This window comes from Sparus aurata, chromosome 22, assembly GCF_900880675.1.
Source record: "Sparus aurata chromosome 22, fSpaAur1.1, whole genome shotgun sequence".
Lineage (NCBI taxonomy): Eukaryota > Metazoa > Chordata > Actinopteri > Spariformes > Sparidae > Sparus > Sparus aurata.
This window is the reverse complement of record NC_044208.1, coordinates 14666663-14691671: the sequence shown is the minus strand read 5'-3', so window position 1 is coordinate 14691671 and position 25009 is coordinate 14666663. Positions and strand designations below refer to the sequence as shown.

The window sequence follows — 25009 nt, the reverse complement described above, 5'->3', positions numbered from 1 at the left end:
GCAACTATTGGAAATGAAAACATGCATGTGTGGTGTGTTTGCAGACACAAAGCCAAGACATCAAATACCTTGTACTTTCAGGTTCAGTCTGTCATCAAAGCAACAGTTGAAGAGGTGGACAGTGCTCTGCAGCTGCTGCACTCTCAGGTAGAGTTCACATTACTTCTATATACAGCATTTTACATATAGTTACTGTTAATGTCAATATTCACACATTTTACGCATTGTTTGTTTCACTTCACTGTGTTGTAGCTGAAGCAAACCATTGTCAGTGTTGCATTGTGGGATGGAGAGCGAGTGAGTTCATAAGTAATACTACACCTTTACAGGTTGTTCCTTAACACTTACAAAGACAGAGTTTGTGAGTCTTTATTTGTTTGAATTAAGTTTGTTTTACAATGATAGAATTACTGTCTGTAAATACAGTTTGGTGAATTTGGCAAAAGTGACACAATGGCTGTTTTTGATTAAACAAAAAGGATTTGGGTCTTTAAAAAACTGATCTATCTCTGTAAAGGTACTTTTTGGCAAAAACAAATCTCTTAGAGTCTATTTCAATCTAACTTTAACGATAAAGCTTATCTCTCCGTGATAAACTGAGTTTCTGAAGTGCTGATGAGTGCAGAATGTCTGTGTAATTGTGAAGTTATATGAGTATGACGTTTTAATGAGTGAATCTGTTTTTTAATGACAGGATGTGCCCATGCATGGAGACATACAGTGAGGGAGAAGTCAGACTTCAGAGAGCCATGCTGAGTCAGGCTCTGCAGGTTAGTCTATTATTAATATCCAAAATGATCTGTTAGCCCTAGTCAATCCTTTGGTTGTTCTAGCTGACATGTGTTGATGGAGTCTGCTGTAGTGCAAACAATATATATCTTTATGTTGAACTTTTCTTTTCAACCCAGGAGTCCTTGGATGAGCTCATGGTAAAGAAACGTTGGTATGGCGACAGGGACGACTTCACTGTCATTTTGCAGGAATCGCCGTTCATCACAGACCTTTCATCTATTTCTGTGAGTCCTTCAACTCCTAATGTTACAGTTTCTCTACTATTTCTGAGGAGAACGAAATCACATAGAGATATGAGTATGATGAGACACAAAAGTACCACAAAGAGATGCAGAACTAACACGAAGAGTCACACAAGTACCACAAAGAGACAAAAAACTACCATAGAGAGACACAAAAGTACAACAAAGAGACACAAAATCACAACAAAGACAAAATCATCACAAAGAGACACATAACTACTACAAAGAGAGACAAAATGACCACATAGTGACTGAAAATAACCAGAGAGAGACACAAAAAACCACAGAGACACAACAATACTACAGAGAGACAAAATTACCCCAAAGAGATACAAAAGTAACACAAAGAGACACAAAATGATCACGAAGAGACACAAAAGTACCACAAAGAGACGCAAAACTACTACAAAGACTACAAAAAGGCATAAAACAACTACAAAGGGACGCAAAAAACCCTCTGAAAGAGAGAAAAATTGTCTATAAAAAGACACTGTGTCACTTTCCATTTCCATGTGTGCCTATAAAGGAGGGGCAGGTTTCTTTTTACATACCAAATTCATTCTTCAAAATAAATAAAGATAATGAAGTAAAAGATTAAATAAGATCAGTCAGTTTGTGAGAGTAACAGATAAGGAGTCCTGGTGATCTCTCTGCAGGACAAACTGTTTATGTAACTTTATGTAACACACAGTTTGATGATGTTGATGTTCTGTGTTTGAACAGAGCGGACAACCTCTCTCAGAGTCACGAGCCCTACAGCAAACCGACAACCTGATGATGCAGATGTGGACAAACCTGGTGAGGCCTAAAGAAATCTCAGCAATCTCTCCTTCTCTCTCCTACAGACACACATTAATATAGACAAACATACAGAGTCATTGTCCTCTCACACGTGAAGACAATGAGTTTTCTGTCTTGCAGCTGCAGCCCACACGTGTCCAACGCAACACAGACGACAATGGAAATATCATCGCTTTGCCATGTCCAACCGAGGTGAGAAACTGCGCTGAAGACTCACACGCATGCAGTTACTAGGTCAGCATGTTAACGTGCATTATTACATGTACTGTATTATATTCTACCTTTCTTCTCTCCCAACCCGCCTCTTTCTCCATAATCGCATCTGCCCTCCCTAAGGACCGACCCTTCCTGAGGACGGAGGGAAACTCTCCTTCATATCACCACAGGGATGCCTCTCCTCTCCTTCACCCAGTGAGTACTGTCAAATGGAGAGTGTCGCAGTGTTGTACGCTTCCTGTTTGATTCTGACTGTGAATGTGCTCTGTGTTAATGTAATTATTGCTCTGTGTGTGCACTCAGTTTACAGGCACAGAGATGCCCTGTGAGGACCTCAGCCCTTCACCCTCCACACCCACCTCAGGTAATATGGTTTGTGCGTACATGACACACATTTACACATGGACACATGAACATATAAAAGTAAGGTCTCATATCAACATACAAAATAATGTATTTGCTATCGGACCTTTTACTGGATTTTCCTTTCATTTGGCATTTTATCACTTTTGCTTGTTTTTAGTCTGTTTAAGTTACATTTTATGATTTATGTCTCACTGACAATGTAATGTTTATTTGTTAATTAGAAAGATTAGGTCCTGTGCTGTTTAAGTAATTAAGTTTTGTGCCCTCTGTATTTTCCCAGTCCACAAACTCAGGCCTGGGGATATCAAAGTGGTGGCTGCTGTGGGAGACTCTCTGACAGTGAGTCATTTTCTCACTGTCTAAGTTGGTTAGTTAGACAAATATGTAAAAAGTAGGACCATAATCTTTAACTCTAAAACATAGGTGTCTAAATATGCAATGTAAAATGACATTGCCTGGTAAAGTAGTGAAGTTGTGTTCCTGTACGTTAAATTTTTATCTGCAAGAAGCGGAAATCAATAATGCAAGGTAACAGGAGACAGAACATTATTTTATTAATTGAAAAGATAATAATTAATCTATAATAGTGTCATAGTCAGATTGAACTTTTTAACAGTTGGCTGAAATCTTTGCCTCCATTGTGAACGGTTCAAAGATCTCAAGGTGTCAGTGGAAATTAAGACCATCAAGATAATTATATCAGAGAAATGGAAAGAAGAACAAAGTACAGTGGACACACATATTTAATATATACACTTAAAGACGAGCCTGATATACTGTTCACACTCTAAAATATTCACAACTTGTGCCTTATGTCTTCTTCCATCTGCCAGGCGGGGAATGGTATACCTTCCAGTCCTAACAACATCCTGGATGTCCTGAATCAGTACAGAGGTCTATCGTGGAGGTATGTCAGCACTTTTCTCACACATTAGTATGCAATTATTCTTAAGTGTTGGTATTAATTTGTCTCTATGACCCTTACTTTCTCCCATCATGACACTATATTTTGTGTTTTCTGCAGTATTGGTGGGGATGACAACCTCACCACTGTCACCACACTGCCCAGTGAGTCTTCTAATGACTTGTATATGATTCCAATAACATGTTGAAGTCAGCTTTTGTTTGCTTATTGCTTATTCAAACAAAAATATTTTATTTTGTGTCATTATTTCTTTCTTATAACAGACATTTTAAAACATTTTAATCAAAACCTGACGGGCTACTCTGTTGGCATGGGCAAGCAGGACACACCTCAGGCCTTCCTCAACCAGGCTGTGGCTGGAGCGAAGAGCAAGTGAGTCCTCTCAGAGTCATCTTCAGCAGCCTCTTACCAGTTTATACCTATCTGTGTTGTAAGAGTTGAGCTGATTTAAGACCAGAAACTGAAATCTGCCATTAAACTGCTCTTCAAGAATCAGTTCCTATAATAATGCTACTTAATAATAAGAAAGCAGAATTTGGCAGAATATATATAAAAATAAATGTAGCTTTAACTCCCTGAGTAAACTCTTTGCGAGTTAATTTTCATATTTCATTTTGTGTTTTAAGGGACCTTCTACCACAGGTGAAAGCCCTGGTGGCGAGGATGAAGAGTGACTCTGTAAGTTATAATAAGTTATTTATTATTTAAATTTTTTTGTTATATTTGACAACGCTGCTATAAAATTCTCCTGCATTTTTAGCTTCCATGTCTTGTTTAGACAATAACAATGAAAAAAACATTTCGTTTTTTTTTTGGTTTTTTTTAAAGCCAAATGACATGGATATCAAAAGGGACATGGATGTCGTGGTTTGGGGTTTTATTTTAGTTATCTCCTTTTTTATTTTGAAAGAGTCTCTCCTCATCTCTCGTCGTCTTTAATTCCTGTCTTTATTTCTTTACACAAGGAACTAATTTACACTAACTAACCAACTAACGATGACAAGAAATAATATAAAAAAGAAACATGAAATAAAGTAACTAAACCCCCAAACCATGACATACAGTATATGTCTTCTATGTCCCTATTAACAACATTATATGCTACTGACTTATTCCTTCACATTCTTTGTTCTGGTACAGAGAATCAATTTTGAATCAGATTGGAAGCTGATCACCGTTTTTATTGGAGGAAATGACTTGTGTGACCACTGCTACAACTCTGTGAGTACTGATGGAGAAGTGATAACTCACAAGTCAAAAGGCACACTTTGAAAACACAACCTGAAAATGTTTTTCTTTTACTTTACAGCTGCTTTACTCTGTAGAGGATTATATTCATAATGTTCAGGACACCCTGGATTATCTTCACAAAGAGGTAAAATCAACAGTGATACCAATGTAATGCTTTGGCGAATAATGTATTGTTATTATTCAATTGTATGTAAAATCAGTGTGGTGAGCATCAAAACTTACCAAATTATATGTCCCGGATTTAATGGCTGTGCTCCCCATTGGATGTCTTGAAAACGTTTTCAGGGTGTTTATTTATTATCTGTTCCTGCTGTTCCAGCTTTTTCTACACAGTTAGCCTAAGGTAATACAATTGGTCCAAAATGATGTAGCATAACGTATTTTTATTGAAAAATGTAACATTTTCCATTGGGAAAATACCTTAGACAGCGACTAAGTATTCCACAAACCTATTTTGTATTGTGAATGTTGGTCTTGCTGGTGTTAACTGGGCCTTTCTCTGTCAGGTGCCTCGGGCTCTGGTGAACTTAGTAGAACCTCTCCACATTCTCCCACTGAGAGACATGCACACTGACCCTTCACTTAAATGTCCAACCTGGCTGGTAAAGTGAGTATTATTTATTCTCTTCAAAATATTTGACAATTCTTAATACGCAGAAAATAATACTTGATTAAAATATACTTTGTGAGTACTTCTTCCACTACTGCACGAGTAGACTAACAATAAAAAGTAAAATACAGAACAGTGCAACTGTAAAATGAATTAAACGCAAATTTTAGATAAATTCTTATCAAAGCCCTATGTCATTTTGTCATTTAAAAAGGTTTTATTATGAAGCAGCAAAATAAGGAAATGTTGGGTTTTCAGAGCAGCCACAAGTTATACATTTATCATAATTTGTTCAGCATCTCCACAATGATTAAAGTCTATTTAACTTTAGCTTACATAAATTAACTTTGCTTTACTTAGCAGAGGTTATTTTTTAATAATGCAATAGAGCTCTGCATAATATCAATTTTGAATTCACTCATTTTAAACCTAGTTTTACCAAACTCTGATTAAATTAATCCTTGTTGGTGCAGCCGAGCCTAGACAGCTAACTAGAATGTTGTACTAGCAGTTCATTAACTCTAGAGAGCTAGCATAATGGCTAGCTTGTTTAGCAGCTAATTGATCGCAGCAAAACTAAATTAACTGATCACAAAAAAGAGTACCTATAGAAAGTATAGTCAGTGACTATAAAAGTGTGATAAAAACATAAACAGTGATATAGCCCCTTGTTATGTCTCCTTTTCCAGTATTCTGTGTCCTTGTGTTATCTTGCCTAAAGCCAACTCCAAAGCTCTTCAAATGGTTGAAGACCTTAACAGACACTATCAGGTAGGAAGATAAACCACGTGATTGTGATTGTGATTGTGATAGTTAAACAGTCCAGTCTATCTTCAGGCACTGACACCTTCTCTTTCTGTCTTTCTTTAAGAAATCACTGCATGAGCTTGTGGAGTCTGGCCAGTATGACACTCGCTCCGACTTCACTGTGGTCATCCAGCCTTTCTTTAGAGAAATCGTCGTCCCTAAACTGCCGGTCAGTGACAAATCTCTGTCTTTCACATGTGGACTACACACACTTTGCTAGCATTTGGTCCATCAGGCATCCAATTTATAAGCACATGTTTAGCACCATAATCATGGGTGCCCAGACCTTTTCACTTCTCGGTCCTTCTTGAACCTTATGGTGGGCCAACATTAGCATGATTTAGTCAGTAAGGAATTGTCCGGCATAAAGTTTGGGAGCTATACTTGTTCGCTTAATCAAATGTTTGTACAGAAAATATCAGGCTACAGCCAGCCACCAGTTAGCTTAGCTTAGCCTTGCTCAGCACAAAGCTAGAAATAGGCCGAAACAGCTAGCCTGGCTCTGTACAAAGTAAAAAATGTTTCTTAGCGAGCTTTAGAGGTAATGGAGAACAGATTTTGTTGCCTGTGGAAAGTTCCAGGCTAACTGTTTCTCCTTGTTTCCAGTATTTATGCTAAGCTAACTATTTATTTAACATAAATTGGTAACATTAATTAATGTTAACAGAATAAGTGAAAGTTTCAAAAGTTGTACTGTGGTTGCCATGTGGACTTCAAGGCTCAGTTCATCTACAGTTTTTCAGTTGTTTTTTTTTTGTTTTTGCAGTTGTTGGTTTTTCTGTAGCCTGCACTAAATAGTGAGTAGTCCTATAGGTTCATACGTCTACCTACCTTTTGCACAGGATGGCCGCCTTGATCGCTCCTTCTTCAGTGCTGACTGCTTCCATCTCAGCCAGAAGGCCCAGACACTGATGGCTCGCTCCCTCTGGAACAACATGGTAAGTATGAGACCAGAAGATGCTTTTACAATATTTTGTCCAATTAACACTTGACAGCTAGCTAGAATGTTGGTGGATAAAGGCTTGATAAAGTTTGCTTTTTTATGATAACATCATTGTGTTTAATGTTACAGTGTATTTCATATCAAAATTCCTGAATGATACTCAGCTGTCCCTTTGACCCTTGTTTCCTCAGCTGGAACCTCTGGGCAATAAGACCTTCACACAGGACTTCACGAAGGACTTGAACCTGACATGTCCAACCCAGGTAGGAAATTGTGTTTAAATAATTCATTATTCTATTGTTGTTATTATTCCATACTTTGAGGGTTCAAATTCACTGATCATGTTATATAATAATATAAAGTTTTTTCGCTTTGTCTACAGACTTCGCCGTATATCCGGACCTATAACAACAGCGATTACATGTATGCTGGTCCCTCTCCAACACCTGGACCTATCAAAGTAAGCTTATTTTAAGTGACTTATAGTACAAATAAAATATGCAATGTCTAATAAACAAAGACCTGAAATAATCTCAAAACTCTCACAGTAACTCCAATACTGTTGAAATAGTTGGTTGATAAATTGTTTTTCGATAATAAAAAACAACCAATGACTATTTGATCATCATAAAGCATTGTTAAGCAATTTATCAGGTTCTGGCTGTGTTGCTTCTCTGTGTGTTTTTCGGATTTTTAGTGTCACAAAATAAGCCATTTATGATGTCACTTTGGACTTTGGTAATTTATCATGGGCATGTTCTCTATTTTGAGACACTTAATTAGACTAAAGGAGCAGTTGATTTATTGAAAAATAATCAACAAATCAATCAATAAGGAAATAATCATTGCAGCTAATTCACCATCAGAAAAATGCAGCTAAGAATACAGTTTGAATGACTCCTTATGTCCATACATTTTTCCACCTATTTTCTATTCCTGCTGATCATTTGATGATTCTTGTCCTCCAGGACTGGGGAAGTGACTTCTCCTGTGTGGACCTTGCTCCATCTGACACTGTGCCAACTTCAGGTGAGACATACAGTCGTCTCTACAGCATCGGCAGACATTCAATATGAGATTTGATGTCCTCTTTTATCTGCAGTTCACTGAAGCTGAAAAACAGAAGGGAATGGGCTGAAATATTACAATGTATTTTGGAGATATTTGTGCTTTATCTTGACGTCAGTGGGTTGAATCTCCTTTTTGTGTTTCATCTGTAGTCCATGAGCTGAGACCAGCAGACATCAAGGTAGTGGCAGCAGTGGGAGACTCTACAACGGTTAGTGTTGTAATACACAGATATCCAGTTTATTATTTTCAGAAAAATGAAAGGAAGAAGAAGTCAAACATCAAGCAGCAACAAACAAGGACTTATTGTTAATTATTATGTTTCTTTAGTTCCAACCTGTTGTTATCAGCTATTTAGTGTCTTTGAACTATGAACTATCTAATCAATTTGTTATCAGCCAGATAGCTTGCACCATTGATGATGATCCGTTTTATGTTCTCATGTTCAATCTTTGATGTAAGATATGTTTGTTCTCTGTTCGCAGGCCGGCACTGGAGCGAAGGCAAAGAACGTGTTTGAACTCAGTAAAGAGTATAAAGGGGTATCATGGAGGTACAATATGCCAGCCGTCTTAATGAGGTTTAAATTAAACATCACATTTAAGAGCCGCGCTAATGTTTCTTACTTCTTCTTGCAGCATTGGAGGAGATAAGGCTCTGGACACTGTCACAACACTACCAAGTGAGTTTAGTTTTTCTGAGTTAATATCTGACAGGAATAACAATATCTGTAATATCTAATATAATCCAGCAGAAGAGCATTCTTTTCATAATACCATATTGGAAATCTATCACACATATTCAGCCTTACATTGGGGCTGTTTTTAAACAATAAGCCTCATGCGAGGCCCAAACCAAGCGATCAGTTCCTAAAGGGGAACTCCAGCTGACAGAAACACAATCTTGGTTCGTCTTGTCACCGATCCCAAAACCATTAGCTCTGGTTTGGTCAAAATAAACCCTTAATCCACCGCATTGGATGTTAAAATATGCCAAATTTGCACCCCTATACTCCACAACATACTCCCTCTTGCTCTTCCAGTTATTTTCATAGATGAACAGAAACACAAACCAAGTGGTTTCTGCAAATGGAGTCTGGTGGCATTGGTGAGGCTGTTTCTGGTTAGACAAGAAAGATCTTATTCTCTAATTTTAAAAAAAGGTCAGACTCTGTAAGGGTCCTTTCCATTATGTTGTTAGACACTAATAATAATCAAGGCCAATAACCTATTGCAAGACACCAAGGCAGGCACGTAAAAAAACAAAAGGCTGGACACAAGAAATGCAGACGAACCAACGATGAGTATGGGAAATACATGGGCTCAGATATACTGGGACTAATTAATAAAAAGAACACATGCTGGAAAAAAAACTAAGGAAAAAGACAAAGACAGGAAGCGTAAAGCAAAACATGACATACAACAGAGGTGAACTTACAAAATAAAACTGAAGAATACTACTAAATTAATAACTAAAAGCCCCAAAACAAGCAATCTCACTCTGGACTGGACCAGTTTCAGTAATTGTTGTCCCAATTTGTTACTTAGGCACAGAAACAGACTTCTCCTTTAAGTAGCATGAATTATTGCTTTTCAGTTTTAGAGCTGTAATGTGGCAAGAAAAGACCCTTTTACTCACTTTGTTTACCTGATCCTTTTTTATCTTTCTCTCCTCAGATATTTTAAAGATGTTCAACCCCTCTTTAAAAGGCTTCTCCAAAGGTGTGGGCTCTTTACAGAAGGGCTTCAACATGGCTGCATCTGGAGCAAAGACCTCGTATGTGCCTTTTCTTTTTAGTATAACCTTTACCGAACTCATTGTTGTCACCTCTCTAACGTCTACTACCTGTATTTGTTCTAATACAGAGCAATCCCAGCACAAGTCCAAGCTCTTATCAAGGCCATGAAAGAGAATAAGGTCAGACACCCCTAAAACTAAGTCATTTATAAAACAGATAGTCTACCTCTGTCATGCTCATATTTTATATACATGCTCCACAGGCAGTGAATTTTGAAACGGACTGGAAACTTGTGACAATATTCGTCGGGGGGAATGATCTTTGCCATTACTGCATAGACCAAGTAAGTGTTCTTTAAAATCACAGTGTATATGGAGAACCACACATTTTTTGTGTGATGTGGTGGAACTGCGGTAAAAACCACACTTTGCATATCTCTGCAGAATAACTTGTCACCGATGAACTACAGCCACAATCTGATGCTCAGCTTGGACATGTTGTACAAAGAGGTGAGATATTAAAAGCTATAAGTTATTATCACTTGCTGTCCTTTTGAGAACAAGTGGGTCGTGCCTTTGCTGCCTTTTCAGCCTCCTCTCTTTCTCTGTATCTTTAGGTACCAAGGGTGCTGGTTAATGTCGTGGAGATCTTGCAGATAGAGCTGTTGAAGACAGTTAAGAGGAACACGATTAGTTGTTCCCTCCTGCAGAGGTTTGTAGTGTCTCTTTTTATGGGTTTTACAATCTATACGTCATGTAGAACATCAGAAGTCACATAATTGTCTGTTATCAATATTTTTATATTATATAGATATTTTATTTTTTAGATTATATATATATATATGATATTATCAACGATGTATAATGTGAAAGGAGTCGCTCACTAGACTCTGCAGTTCCCCTGAGTTCTACGTATCATATCGTATCGTATCGTATCGTATCGTATCGTGTCGTATGATTACGTTTTTTTAATCGAAAAAAAAACTCTTAAACTCCCACTAAACTACCAATTCAGCACTGAACAGCCGACAGACAGAGTTAAGCACTAGCATGTGAACACAGTGGAATATTTAGTGGCTAAAGATACAGATATTTATATCAAGAAGTTGGTGGAGACCAAAAAAGAGCAAAAAGGAGAGTGAATATCTGACTTAGTTTCATCAGCACTTTGTTAAAGCTGATTTATGCTGCCCCCAAGTGGTTAAAAAACAGTAGATGCAGCTTTAAAACTCCAAATATTAAAATCTTAGAAAGATCAGGATTTTCTAAAGCAGATATGATGGTTAAAAGAGACAGGCTTTCCGAATCAGTGGTAAAGCGCTTCCGATTAGATTATTCAGTGATATTTGTTTTGACTGGCTGTTATGTTCTCTAACTCAAGCACAACTCCCTACTAGTGTAAACCTTTACAACTATCTATTTTCCCTTAATCAATCAAGTATGTAATTTAGAATTTGAGGATTTTGGTATGAAAAAATATTTGATTTTGTTATTTGAAATCATTTCTTTTCTCCTTTTTTTTTAAAGGACTAGCTGTCCCTGTGTTATCAACCCGGATAAAACCTCCCCAGAGCTGGAAGAGATCAAACGAATCAATCACGAGTATCAGGTAGAAGCAAAGAGCTCTTTTAACCATTTTAAAAATTTTTTCCAAAAGAGGGGGTTACGTCTGTCATTTCTCAAATTTTCTTTCTTTTCCCCTAGGCTGAGCTCCTGCAACTTATTTCTGGAGATCGCTATGATGGAAAAGAAGACTTTGCTGTTGTCCTTCAACCCTTTTTACATAATTCCTTCATCCCTTACATTGGAGTACGTTACAGAGACATAAAAATACATAAAAACAAGCATCCAAACATAAGTAACGAGAAGTTACCCTAAATCTAAATGTTTCACAGGTCGGTGAGGCTGATCCCAGTTTCTTCTCTGTGGACTGTTTCCACATAAGTGAGCGAGCTCATGCTGAGATGGCCATTGCCCTGTGGAATAACATGGTGAGAACGGAGAAGCAACAGACCGAACTCAAGCACAATGTGCCCAAGTGTTTCTGGTTTTACAGAATTTCTCTATCTTAACAGTTGGAGCCCGTAGGCAGAAAGCAGGCCTACAACAACTTCACATATGACCGATCCAAGATTCACTGTCCCTCCGAGGTATGTGTGGATATTTCTGAAATCACAGCTCCAGTTTTTGCTTTATCACCAAACTAGATCTAAGCTGTTCTGGATTATCCTCCAATATTATATTATATTACACATTTTTTCTGTTGTTATTCAATTAGTTATTTATTTCATTCAATGTTTAGTATTTTTGCTCGCCATATAATTTGACTCATTAAGCCATAATATTTCAATTGAATTGTGGATTTTCTTCAGGGCACATTGATTCTCTCCCAATTTTTTTTTTTAAAGTTCTCAGTTTCTTGCAGTTCTGCTCTGAGATATTTCATGTTTCCTACAGGTGAATCCCTTCATCTACACTAAGATCAACAGCCTTCCAAGTCCACCAGTGACCTCCACCACAACTAGCATTCCCACCTCAACAGCTAGTCCTCCTGTCAACACTGCACCAACTATCCCTGTGCCAAAATGTCCCTCCTCCATGCCTGTGTGGGTGCCGGTGATTGTGGGAATCGTCTGTTTAGTGGCTGGCGTTACTTTTGCCTGGCTGATTCTCTCCTGCTGTCAGTGTCGGAAAAACAAAGCAGAGAGAGCTGTAGAAATGAGACACAGTGGTTTTTAATGTGTTTGTTCTTCTCAAGCTGTATTTATTGTCAACATTATATTTAAGTCCTTAAAGCTGTGTAAAGCCATTTTTGACCACTAGCGGGCAGAAAGAAGACTCAAACAGCAACATTACTTCTTCTTGCCACCTGTTCGCATGAAGTCAGTTATTCAATTGTATTGAGCCCTTGTTTGGGTCCACGATTCCTGAGAAAGTCAAGATGCTCTCTTTGTTTTGGGAAATATTTAACTTTGTTCGCTTGCTCGTTGTTGTTTTTTAGCTCCCTGCTGTGTAACTCGATGCAGCTCATCTGAAGTTGTATTGTGGGAGCTATTGAAATTAAACTATTATCCGAATCATGTGGCTCTCAAAACAATACACTGAAAGCTGCATAGAACTCGGATGTTAATTCACTGTTGGATTGGCAGTACTAGTAGCCTGTTCAAGCTATAGGGCAAATGTGATTAATTTGTATCAAAAATAATATTTGATGCTGCTACATGAATGTAAATATTTGTGATTTTTATACTGTACAGAAATGGTTTACAAATGTCATTGGCTGACCCCGTTGAATCCTGATGTCCTGTAGATTTCTCTATCCTCATTTTTATTTATTAATAAAATAAAATGGGTACAATATTCAAGTTGTGGCTGATGTACTTTGTCAACAACAGTATTTTATCCACTGAAACAATGACGAGTATTGTATTGTCACATGTGTGTGATCACAGAACGCAAAATAAAAATTCAGTTGTGTCACAAAATATATAAAAAATAAATTGAGCCAAACATAGACACAATAACAATATCCCCAACTAATTTTGAGCAGTGTAAATCATGGGTCTGTCTGAATGGTGAGCTGATCATGATGGAATAGTTCAGAACAACTTTGAGTCTGTAGAGTCTGCATATTATTGTATTATGTGTTCGTCTTTTTCTTTTTTTGGCCTTTTATGGCTTTATTGATAGTACAGCTGAAGAGGGTGACAGGGAACAGGGAGAGAGAGAGAGGGGAAGTGACACACAGCAAAAGGACCCAGGCCAGGAGTCCGCAGCAGAGCCTCAGCATATGGGACGCCCGCTCTACCAACTGAGCTAAATGGCGCCCTGACTTTTTCTTTTGTATATTAACGTTATCTTTGTTTTATTTCTTATGTGTTTACATGTTTCTTATGTGTTTACACGTGTGTTTACACTCCATCCTGGGATGCCCTCTTGACCCAGTGCAGGTGGTGGGAGAGAGTAGGATGATGGACAAGCTGTCATTGCTACTGGTGCAGGAGTCCCACCCCCTGCAGGTCACTCTCACAGCACTGGGCAGCTCCTTCAGCAACAGACTGTTACACCCAAAGTGTGTGAAGGAGAGGTATCAAAGGTCCTTCCTTCCTGCTGCTGTCAGACTGTACAACCAGCACTGCTCCCAGTAGCCTATAGACCTCACCCTGTACTCTGCACTGTGCAATATGTCTGTACAAAACTCATTACTGTTTTTGCACTATCTGGTCAATTTCCTTAACACCCATATTATTTGTATTTAAAATCTGTGTATAAAAATTTGCTGTTAATGTTGCACTATATCATGTAAATATACTTCTATTCTATTCTATTTCTTCTCTTTTTAATTATATTGTTTGTTTTTGCTATTGGTTTTTGTCATGTAATATTGTGTCGCTGCTGGGACAAACACATTTCCCCGTCTGCAGGACATTAAAGGATTTCTGATTCTGATTCTGATTCTTATATGTACTGCGGTAAAGTGAGCCAGTGTTTGCAAGAGTGTGATAAAGTGAGCCGCTGTCATTTTTTGCGCCTGAACTAGAGAAAATAGGGTAAGCATGGTCCTAATGCTAAGTGAAGGTCCTAGATTAGAAGATACATACAGCCTACATGTTTTGCTGATATGTGTTCTTTATGAAGATTAAACATTTTCCTCAAGTTTAATCAGGTGTAAGTTTTATTTTACCGATCGTTCCCAAGTGAGTGAGTGATAATCTCATGTTCTCCTTAATGGTATCAAACCTAATTATTCCCACTGTACCTGTTTGTTGAAATTTTCCAATAAACACTTTCTTTTCTCAGTAGGCAGTGTGCTGTGTTTGTTTCTCATGTTTTTTTAGGGGACTTTATAGGGGTGGGCTAAGTATAATGCTAAATTGTGTATTTAACATCCAAAACTTTGATGAAGACTGTCATCAGATTTTTGTATGTTAAATACACAATTTATTCACAAGTGTACTTTTGATGGAATTTCTATTTTTTACAGTAGCTTCTAGGTCATTTGATCCAGAGACTCAAAATCAATGCCACAATGTCTTTAGTTACAAGTTGAATGAGACACACCTGTTTTTATGGATTTTGGTGGAATTTCTATTTTTCACAACTATCTTAGGTCTAACCCTCAGTTAGACTTTGACTGAAGTCAGTTTACTGCCTTTAAGCCCAAGTCCAACTATGTGAAACTAAGTGATACCAAAAGTGGGTACCAGTGGACTCCAAACGGCTTGAAACATGCTCATAAACAAACACCTCCTGTAGGAGCTTTTTTGGAAATTGAACATATGACACTTTATTTATATAATATTCTGACAGACTTGGGGAGTAACGGACTACATGTAACGGCGTTACGTAATTAGGATACAAAAAAACAGTAACTGTATTCCGTTACAGTTACAGAAAAAAAAGACATAATCAGATTACAGATACATCTGGAAAAAATTGGGATTATTAGTTGGATTACAATTAAAATATATGATGATGAATGATGAATGAATGTGAATGATTGAATGACTCTAACACTTGCCAATGCGTCAATGCTGTATGCACGCGCGCACACATTACTACAATTCACGACAAGTCAGTCACATCGACGCTCTGCTCTCAAGTGAAGCCAGACGGCTCATTATGGCCTCGAGCGCTAGAGAAAAAAAATGCTTTCACTGCGTGGAAATTTCGCCATTACTTTGTTTCTAAAGAAGTAAGGGGGAACAACATCACTGTACAGTGCAAGCTATGCCTCCCAGCTGTGCACACACTGTCATCGTCCAAGGACTCCACATCTAATTTAAAGAAACATTTAAGCGAAACTGCGAACGTTAGCCAGCTACACAGAAATTCTGTTAGCTAAAGTTAACGTTAGTTAGCCTGCTAACCAGGCTCGGGCTGTCATTGTTACTACCACTGCTACTGCTGCTGCTACTACTACTACTATTTTGGGTCTGTGGGTGGTGCTGCTGGTGACCGGGATGGTACGTGTTTAGGTTTTTTGGTAGTTTTGAAGTTTGAGCATGACGTTCAAATGTGAATACCGTAACATCATTTAGCTAAATGATCCCAGAAGTTTTTATTTCTGATATAATTTAACATGCTGTAGTACGAAGGCTCGTTTTGGTTCGCTCGCGTTTGCCCTGTTAAAATTAAGACATTACATTGTTAATACAAACTCAACACTTCCTGTGTCCGTATCAAAAGAGCTCAATAGGCTTTTATTGTGAAACATTTGCACGGACTTCATCGTGGAAAACTCGTGGACTTGCGAGGGCCCCATAGGCACTTGAAATGTAGCTACTGCCACCTTGTGGGGCTTGTACGTTTCAAAATTGCCTGAAACACCTGCAGTGACTGAAATGGGTCACTAACACTTTATATCAAAACAAGGTATTAAAATAGCATGATTATATTAGGAAATTGTATGGGTAATTTTGGGAGACATATAAGTGACACACATCCTATAGGTGGGGGTGTTTTACAACTGCTATTACTAGAAATAGTAGTTACAATAACACTAATAATAATTGTTACCATTATTATTATTATTATTATTGTTACTATTATTATTATTATTGTTGTTGTTGTTGTTGTAATATGTGATGTATGGATATGTATTATGGATATTTCTTCTTTCTTGTCTTTATTTGCATTTGTATTGAGGTAATCCAAAAGTAACTTAAAGTAATCAAGTTACATTACTTTAATATTGTGGTACTTGGATTACGTTACTGACTACATTTTTTAACAGGTAATTAGTAACTGTATCGGACTACATTTTTAAAGTAACCCTCCCAACCCTGTTTTCTGAACTTTGACCTTATGGCAAATCAATTCCTTCATAGTTCGTTCATCGTTATTATTCCATTTTCTTCCTGATGCCGTACACTATCACAGGTACACATTTGGTTACATTTCATTGCAGCAATGTGGAGAAATCTCACCTAAAAATCACCTCCAAAATGAATAAACTATTTACAGTAGTGCTATAGTAAGTGTGCTATAGTATTATAATTGCTTTGTATCTAAAATCTGAATTGAACACTGAGTAACTATCCAATAAATTCAGTTGAGTATAAAGTTATTCCTCTTAAATACTGAGGAGACTAAAAAGATAAATGTAACATTGATTCCAATATAAAGTACCTCCATAATGGACTTAAATCGTATTGGTGATGACTGCCCTTGTGCATGACTTGGAAGGCTGGTCCTACTGAAGAGCCTACAAGTCTACACTCCGGGCCAGTATTGCCCAACATCCTGCCTGTGCGAGTATCAGAAACATGGCGGAAAGCGAGTTAAACGTTGACAGCATCATCTCTCGACTACTCGAAGGTAGCGTACCATGGTGATATTTTCTCTCTCTGCGTCATTTATCAAGGAAACGACTAAATCGTTCGTTCGTGTTTTCAACCAGCCAACTTCACGCTATGTTTCAAATCATTTTAACAGCCCGCATCCTTCGTTATCTGTGGTTTTCATCAACAGCCCGTAAGCTAGCCGCTGCGTTAAAGCCTTTCGGTGAACGTTGTCATGATGTGAAAGCACGGAGCAGCAACCTACCCTCTAATGTTGGATTGTAGTTAACGTTTGTCAGGTCAGTGTGCTCAAAAAGGGAGGGAAGCGGAACAATTCAGCCTGCTGCCGCCACGTAGGGAGCTAACTATGTTAACAAGTTGGTGGTAGAACTTAATGTTATAAAGGTAATGTAGAAGAAAAGCATAATACGCACTGGTTAATGTTTTCATAGTAAAGACGCCATAACGAGAAAGAACCGCGAAATGCCGCGGTTGCTAAGTAACGTCAACTATTCTCGTTGGCAAGGAAGCTAGCTAGCATGTCGGCTAACGTTACCTCCCTGGGACACACCCCCTTTACGTAGGAGCCTGCACAACTAAGCCGTTTCACCTGATTCATTTTCAGTTTATTAGATTAATTTTGAACGCTTTCATGCATACATCATTAAACCGCACAGTTATATTTGTTATCAGTGTTTGTTTTAATTCCCAAACAAGTGAAAAATCATGCTAATAACTTATTTTTTTCGATAGAGCGCCGAAGTCACGCCCATATCCGGTTTGCTCCACGGGCCTTTATGTCAGAAAAAAATTGTATGGCAGTGAATGTAGACAAATATTTTTTGATCCTACTTGAATTGTGCCATGAATTACATATATGGTTTTCGATTTAAAGGATGATTGTTTCAACTTGAGAAAGTTGCAGTTTGTTGTAAAATTAATGAAATATTAGGCCGTAAAAATATGTAATTATAAAGACTTAAGAACTAACAGTCGCGTTAGTGACGTAGTCTTGTTGAACTACCTCAAAGTTTTTCCCAAATAAGGTCCAATGGGGTCCACCAGAGGAGGCGTGACTTCAGCTCTCTACATATGCTATTTTGAAGGGGTTATGTAGATGTCTACTGCAGTGGAGTAACCGCTAAATCCTATTATTCTTAAAACCTTTATAAATACTTTTATTACTGTTACAGATTTTCTGATTATTGGTATTAGTGATATTTCTTTCAGATTTTTGATAAAATAAACTAATTTGAAAATGCGCTTCTTTGGCCATGATGCAGCATCCTCTCACATAATGTCCTCTGAACACTGAACTAACTAAATTCATCAAATAAATGTAGTGGAGAGGAAGTATAAAGTAGCTGAACAAGGAAGTACTCTCAGACCTCAAAATTGTGCATAAGAACAGTACTGAAGCAAATGTATTTTGGTTATTTACATCTCTGGCTGTTCTATGTTTGACATAAAGCGTTACATTTTTACCGCAAACGAATATCAGTCCCAAACATAAGTTTTCAGTCACCCTCATTTCTAATAATCAAATCAGCCCCGAAAAAGCCATATCTGTCACCCTTTCAAATTACTATAACAATATAAATTCCTATGCAAATATATGCTATATACATTACAAGAAGAAGTTACTAATTATTTTTATTTTTTATTTTGTTTTCTACTTTGTTGCTGATGTAGAGCACTTTGTAACTTTTAGTTTAGAAAGGTGCAATAAATACGTTTATAAGATAAGAAACATGAATTCATTGATCCCTCACTGGGGAAATTCACCAAGTATTATCATTGTTGTTGTTGTTGTTGTTGTTGTTGCTGTTTTTATTTTAAAACATCTGTCCACTCCATTGGTTCAATATCATTTATCATGTATCATTTCCATATGTATTCATAATTATTATTGGTCTGTGTGTTTATTTTGCTAATAATGTATTTTCCTCTTGAATGTTTATGGTTTTGTGTTACTTTTTTGCTACTCAGACACATACGAGATACTTTGCTGTGTCCAAAAAAAAACTAAGCTGCTTCAGCTATAGAAATGCAATTATAACAAATACTGTAAAATTGCTAACATAAGCATGTTCTGTATACATGAAGCTGACCTCTAGACTGTTTTTCCCGCTTGCACTACTCTGCTCTCTCTCACTCTCACACTTCCAGCTGAGCCGGCAAGCTGTTCATTCCTGTACATGCCAGTTCATAACAACCAGTGTTGACTGGAGTAAATGGCATGTCTAGTCAGGCCAGAAGCAAAGCATATGCATTAGTCAGCTCTCTTTAACGGCACACTGTGTTGCAAATGTAAACAACAAGGGAGCCAACTCCACCCTTGAAAGAAAACACATTGAAGCGCTATTACTCTCAGATAACTGCTACAGATGTCAATACTAACATTTTAAAACTAAATGTGAATGTTCATAAGATTTTGCTATTATTTATTACATTGGCTATCATTAGACTTTTTTTCAATGGTCATAATAGCAGTGATATAGCCTATGGATTGAAAACGTAGCTAACTAGCCTGTTCTCAAATTTGATTCATATCAATTTGACAAGTAACTCAATGCCCTAATTGTCATCATTTCTGGTGCCCTTTCTGACCGCTGTTTGAGGATAAGCCCATGCCAACTATTGACCTCTTTGTGCTTTTGTCTTGCAGTGCGAGGATGTCGTCCAGGGAAGGTCGTACAGATGACGGAGGCTGAAGTGAGGGGGCTCTGCATCAAGTCCAGAGAGATTTTCCTCAGTCAGCCGATCCTGCTAGAACTGGAGGCGCCACTCAAAATCTGTGGTGAGAACAGCATCTATTAACAGCCATATATATATATCATCCCTGTGTGACTTAGTTGTTGTTTACTGTAGAAGGTGATAAGAAAACACATGATGTTATCCCTACAGGTGACATCCATGGTCAGTACACAGACTTGCTGAGGCTATTTGAGTATGGCGGCTTCCCTCCGGAGGCCAACTATCTTTTCCTGGGAGATTATGTGGATAGAGGGAAGCAGTCGCTGGAGACCATCTGCCTGCTGCTCGCCTACAAGATCAAATATCCAGAAAACTTCTTCTTGCTCAGGGGGAACCATGAGTGTGCCTCCATCAACCGCATCTATGGCTTCTATGATGAGTGTAAGTTCTTGTTCACTGGCTGCAGTATTCCTATTAGTGAGATGGCCTATTGTTTGTTTTGCATTTGGCCAAAGAAACAACATTTGTAATCCAGCCTGGCGATTCATATTACAGCATTTAGTTTGTCTTTGGCAAAGCAAATAATCTTACTTTCACACCTAACAAAGATTTTTTTAAAATTACACCAACATTTTTTTATTCTACTTTCTCTTCACCAAAGAGGAAATAAATCTCCCCCAGGAATATCAATTCTGAAGTGAAAAGCCTAATTTTACAATTATCCTTTTTTTTCTCCTTTTCCTCAGGCAAGCGCAGGTTCAACATAAAGCTCTGGAAGACCTTCACCGACTGTTTTAATTGTCTGCCCATCGCTGCAATTATTGATGAGAAGATTTTCTGCTGCCATGGAGGTTTGTTAAGCATCTCTGTTATGTAGCAGCCAGTAACCTACCACTGAAAAATGAGGATGATACATTCATCTTTGTGTAAATTAATGGAATAACTAGAATGTCATCTTTTATAATTTTTCTATGTTACTATCACATTGGGAAGTAACTACATCATGTTATGGTGATATACTGTATGAGGTCATTCCTTACTTTATGCTAATGAAAATGTAATTTTCAATTAGGATGTTTTTGTCCCATATATCATTCCATCAGCTGTGATGTGGCCACTGGAGCTGATCGCAGCCGTTTTAGTCAGTGCTTATGATTCCACTAGAAGAACCACGGAGTGTTTCAGAAGTGGAACTCCGCTTTGTTCCCTTGAAATACGAGCCTAAGATATTTTTGACGAACGCAGCATCAGCCTGCATTGAGCAGGTTGAACTGGGTAGGAAGTCTGTAGTGTATGTAGAGCAACTTTATTCACACAACGCGTTTCGGCTTGTGGCCTTCATTATGACCCTAATAATAAAGTTGTCCTACTATAAGTGTTGCTGGAGCTTTTGACCTCATGAGATGTTTTCCCTTCTCCAAGCAACTTTGAAGTAGGTGAAGTTGTGCCAGAAACTCCTACTCTGCTCCAGGTAGGAAGTCAGACACAGAAATGTCATAGAGCGCAGTTTTCCAAATGAAAAGACTCTGTGCACTTTATCATAAGAATAGGCTAAAAAAGAAATGCTGACTTACCTATTCTAGAAGCACAGAAATCAAGAAAATATGACAAAATGAACTACATTAAAGTGAATAATTCATGGAAGCAAAACGCTCTGCTTCTGAAATGCTCCCAGGTATGATAGCAGGCTAAGGACAGAACAAAACCATGTCCAGGATACAACTTCACAGAGCCCTGTCCAGTGGAATCAAGCTGTCAAAGTCAACTGTATTTATTTTTATGTCCATTCGCATAGGATTTTGTGTATTGCTTGTCTCTTTTTACACAATTGTGTCTTCCTCAGGGCTCTCACCTGATCTGCAGTCCATGGAACAGATTCGACGCATTATGAGACCCACTGATGTCCCTGACACAGGTCTGTTGTCCTTCAGTATGTGTTTGTGTCACTGAACTAAAAAGAGACCCGACTTGGAGGCTTATAGAAATAATGCTATTAGTTTTGGCAATAAAAATCAATCAATAATTTCTCCAGACCAAAACGGATACAGCTGATGATTCAGACTAATTTCTATGTATTTGTTTTTTTCTGTTTGACTCAACTGTTTGTTTTTGTGACTGTTCTTTGCTCTTTTGTGTGACAGGCTTGCTGTGTGACCTGCTGTGGTCCGACCCAGACAAAGATGTCCAGGGCTGGGGGGAGAACGATCGAGGAGTTTCTTTTACCTTTGGGGCCGACGTCGTCAGCAAGTTTCTAAACCGTCACGACCTGGACCTCATCTGCCGAGCACACCAGGTAACACCTGCTCTGTTAATATGGGCCACATGAAAGATTATTTTTAGTCCTGGTTAGGGCTGCAAGTAGAAGTTATTTTCTTGAATGTTTGATCAGTTTAATGTCAGAAAATGTCCATCAAAGTTTCCAAGGGGCCAATAGACGTATTGTAATTAATTATTTTGTATGACCAACAATCTAAAAACAAATGAAAAAAAAATCACATTTGCACAGCTAGAAGCAGTAATAGACTATCAAATCTACTGCCAAATAATCAGCTCTTATCCTGCCTCCTTCCAGGTTGTTGAGGACGGCTACGAGTTCTTTGCCAAACGACAGCTGGTGACGCTATTCTCAGCCCCCAACTACTGCGGGGAGTTTGACAACGCGGGCGGCATGATGAGTGTGGACGAGTCCCTTATGTGCTCCTTTCAGGTAGAGAACTCAGTGTTTGTTGCAGTTTAACATGAATCCTGATTTATATTCTTTTATTGTACTCCTCACACCACTCTCCTTCCTCTCAGATCCTGAAGCCGTCAGAAAAAAAAGCTAAATACCAGTACGGAGGGGTGAACTCTGGGCGCCCTGTCACCCCGCCACGCACCACTCAGGCACCGAAGAAGAGGTGAGCGGCTGGCCCTGACTCTCCTGCTCCTCCCCCCACCCCCGGCTGGTCTCTGGCCCTCGTTCCTGCAGGCTGCCTCAAACACTCCAGCCCTCTCTCAGTCAGCTTGTTCATGTGTTAACAGAAACTCCAGGAGTGTTTTTTGCTTGTTCTGTGGGTATTTTTATGAATATGTGAGTGGTATTTTCTCCATTTCTTTCGATGCCATCAGTATGTATTAACTCAGCCCTCACTTCTACTACTCAGTCCATTCAGCAATATTAAAAGCAGACTCTTGTGGAGTTGGCAAGATGTTAGGAAAAGATGCTTCTCTGCGCCATCAGATTTCCATTGTGATTTTGTGAATGCATGTACGCTTGTGAGACTCAGACGGGTTCTTTGTCCTCGACAACCTAAGATCCATGAACTCTCCCAGACCTGTCTCACCTTGATTTGCCTAAACTTCCAATAATTAGCCTAATTACTGCCATTACCCCATTATATACTATTAGCTACTTCACTGCTTAAAGGTATAGTTTGACATTTTGTGAAAAATCTTATTTGCTTTCTTGACAAGAGAGAAGATCAATACCACTCCCATGTCTGTCAAATATGAAAGTAATACCAGCAATAGACTAACTTCTCTTAGCACAGATTAGAAACCGGGGGAAACAGTTCGCCTGGCTCTGTGCGATTGCAGCAAAATCCACCTACCAGCTCTTTAAACAAACAATATACATGTTGATTGAAGTGTAAAAAGAAATCAGTATGTTTCACTATTACAGTCAGGCAAGTAACCTTCAAAAAAATAGTTTTTTGACGGTCTTTGTATGGATTAAACAAACACAACAGAAAAGTGTTCACTGACGAGCTTTAGACGATCAGAGTTGGTGCTAAGCTGGCTGTAGCTTCATATTCAATGGACAGACATTCTTGCCAACCTTGAGACCTCAAAAATAGGGAGAATTTCATAACAAAGCGGTGTTCTGGAGGTAAAGAATGAAAATAACCAAATAATTAGTAAAATAAAAAAGCATTTTCATGTCAAACAAAATAAATTCTGTGAATACAACACAGAGTAAACCGCCCTCTTGCGCAAATCTGAGGCGTAAAGTTAAATGTATCACTTGGCCTCCATGACTGACAGCAAAAATCCATGTGGCAGATTTTCCTATAAAACTTTACATAAGAAACAGGAATTTCTTCCCCCAGGGAGTCAGGGATACATTTCTTTAAATATTCTTTCTCCTCTCCATGTCTGCTGCCCCCTCTCACATTGTAGAAACAGGTTGTGATAACTAAAAGGGGAAAAATCAAAAATAGTCATAAACAGGGAGATATCCGAGAGATTTGTGAACGTGGGAGGAAACCTGGAGAGGGCAATGCAAATCGGTAGGGTTGGCAAGTATGTAGACGGACATGATATAACAATCTTCTCATCTAACTCTTGCAATCTTTGCAACACAAACAGATTTTTCCTGTTTATAACTTCGACATTGCCATGACTTTCCCTTCGACTCAAGAATGTTTTTCTCCAAGCGGAGGTATCAAAAAAATCCTGAGATTTTGACAATATAAGTGCAATAAATATTGCTAAAACTCTTGCAATATGCAAGTATAAACATTTGTAAAGCCTACTTTAAAAAAGGACACAGCCAGCTGATGCTGTACCTTTTATCAGGGCATTCATACACAGTAGATGCTCTACATTAGATCAGTGTTTCCAGCCTTTTTCATAAGCAACACCAAGCTCTGAAACTTTTGTAACCCTCATATCACTGAAGGACTGTTTGTGGTTGAGTAATGCAAGATGCATTTTCAGTTTTGATGTCAGTCAGTGTCCGTGGAAATGTGGGAACAAAACACGAGTGCGCACTTCGAGTTTGTGTCCTAAAGTCTGTTGAGTACAGTAGGTGTGTAGAAAAGTAGAGACGGATGTGTCAGTGCAAGAAAAGATGGTGAAGAAAGTGGCGTACAGTACAGGGTCAAGAAGTAGTTGTTAGTAGATTCTTTTTTTTTTTCCCCAGTAGATGTCGAGCTCTTACACACTGAACATCGTTGCACTTCCAGTCATTGCATGACATTGTAAAGGTCAAACCATCAAGTCAAGACGATGGCATTCTGTTTGTTGTTCCCACTTACTGGTCCTTGAATGAAGTAAATCATTTCCAGCTCACTAACGAACATTTAACCGATGTGTTTTTATTTATTTAAATCTTGCCTTTTGCCTTGTAAATCTGTTGGTCTTCAAGTTGGAAACAGTATGTTGAGACATTTTGAGATTTGTAAGAGTTTGTTTCAAACGAGTGAAATAAATGGAAGTGCTGTTGAGCCGGTTCTGTGTTGTGGTTTATGAAGTGTTGAGTGATGCCGAATGACATAAAAACTACAGTTC

The 25009-nt window shown here is 38.3% G+C and overlaps 2 protein-coding genes and 1 long non-coding RNA gene across 3 annotated transcripts in view; 2 read left to right on the top strand and 1 right to left on the bottom strand.

Annotated features, from left to right (window-relative positions):
* The window catches only part of LOC115574523 (phospholipase B1, membrane-associated-like), a 16751-nt gene extending 3628 nt beyond the window's left edge, over window positions 1-13123 (top strand). The window contains exons 8-42 of the mRNA XM_030406114.1: window positions 82-147; window positions 253-301; window positions 673-770; window positions 909-1016; window positions 1758-1832; window positions 1956-2027; window positions 2172-2246; window positions 2355-2415; window positions 2698-2756; window positions 3251-3324; window positions 3442-3485; window positions 3606-3714; window positions 3969-4020; window positions 4483-4563; window positions 4652-4717; window positions 5100-5200; window positions 5893-5974; window positions 6075-6179; window positions 6853-6948; window positions 7145-7216; window positions 7336-7413; window positions 7922-7982; window positions 8174-8232; window positions 8507-8574; window positions 8660-8703; window positions 9698-9797; window positions 9887-9938; window positions 10022-10102; window positions 10203-10268; window positions 10376-10470; window positions 11286-11367; window positions 11463-11567; window positions 11654-11749; window positions 11834-11908; window positions 12216-13123. Of these exons, the coding sequence (XP_030261974.1) occupies window positions 82-147; window positions 253-301; window positions 673-770; window positions 909-1016; window positions 1758-1832; window positions 1956-2027; window positions 2172-2246; window positions 2355-2415; window positions 2698-2756; window positions 3251-3324; window positions 3442-3485; window positions 3606-3714; window positions 3969-4020; window positions 4483-4563; window positions 4652-4717; window positions 5100-5200; window positions 5893-5974; window positions 6075-6179; window positions 6853-6948; window positions 7145-7216; window positions 7336-7413; window positions 7922-7982; window positions 8174-8232; window positions 8507-8574; window positions 8660-8703; window positions 9698-9797; window positions 9887-9938; window positions 10022-10102; window positions 10203-10268; window positions 10376-10470; window positions 11286-11367; window positions 11463-11567; window positions 11654-11749; window positions 11834-11908; window positions 12216-12497 (2889 nt within the window). The 3' untranslated portion in view covers window positions 12498-13123. The remainder of the gene's footprint in view (window positions 1-81; window positions 148-252; window positions 302-672; window positions 771-908; window positions 1017-1757; window positions 1833-1955; window positions 2028-2171; window positions 2247-2354; window positions 2416-2697; window positions 2757-3250; window positions 3325-3441; window positions 3486-3605; window positions 3715-3968; window positions 4021-4482; window positions 4564-4651; window positions 4718-5099; window positions 5201-5892; window positions 5975-6074; window positions 6180-6852; window positions 6949-7144; window positions 7217-7335; window positions 7414-7921; window positions 7983-8173; window positions 8233-8506; window positions 8575-8659; window positions 8704-9697; window positions 9798-9886; window positions 9939-10021; window positions 10103-10202; window positions 10269-10375; window positions 10471-11285; window positions 11368-11462; window positions 11568-11653; window positions 11750-11833; window positions 11909-12215) is intronic.
* LOC115574524 (uncharacterized) overlaps window positions 1-17524 on the bottom strand; it is a 17678-nt gene extending 154 nt beyond the window's left edge. Inside the window, exons 1-3 of the long non-coding RNA XR_003982508.1 lie at window positions 17307-17524; window positions 7867-8065; window positions 6842-6935 (exon numbers count right to left, since the gene is read on the bottom strand). This is a non-coding gene — a long non-coding RNA (uncharacterized LOC115574524). The remainder of the gene's footprint in view (window positions 1-6841; window positions 6936-7866; window positions 8066-17306) is intronic.
* LOC115574520 (serine/threonine-protein phosphatase PP1-beta catalytic subunit-like) lies at window positions 16929-24945 on the top strand. Its single transcript, XM_030406111.1, has 8 exons — window positions 16929-17078; window positions 19710-19841; window positions 19949-20179; window positions 20485-20589; window positions 21582-21653; window positions 21880-22031; window positions 22311-22445; window positions 22535-24945. Exons 1-8 carry the CDS (start codon window positions 17027-17029, stop codon window positions 22637-22639), a joined length of 984 nt encoding a protein of 327 aa, XP_030261971.1. The 5' UTR covers window positions 16929-17026; the 3' UTR covers window positions 22640-24945.
* Window positions 24946-25009: the final 64 nt, after the last annotated feature.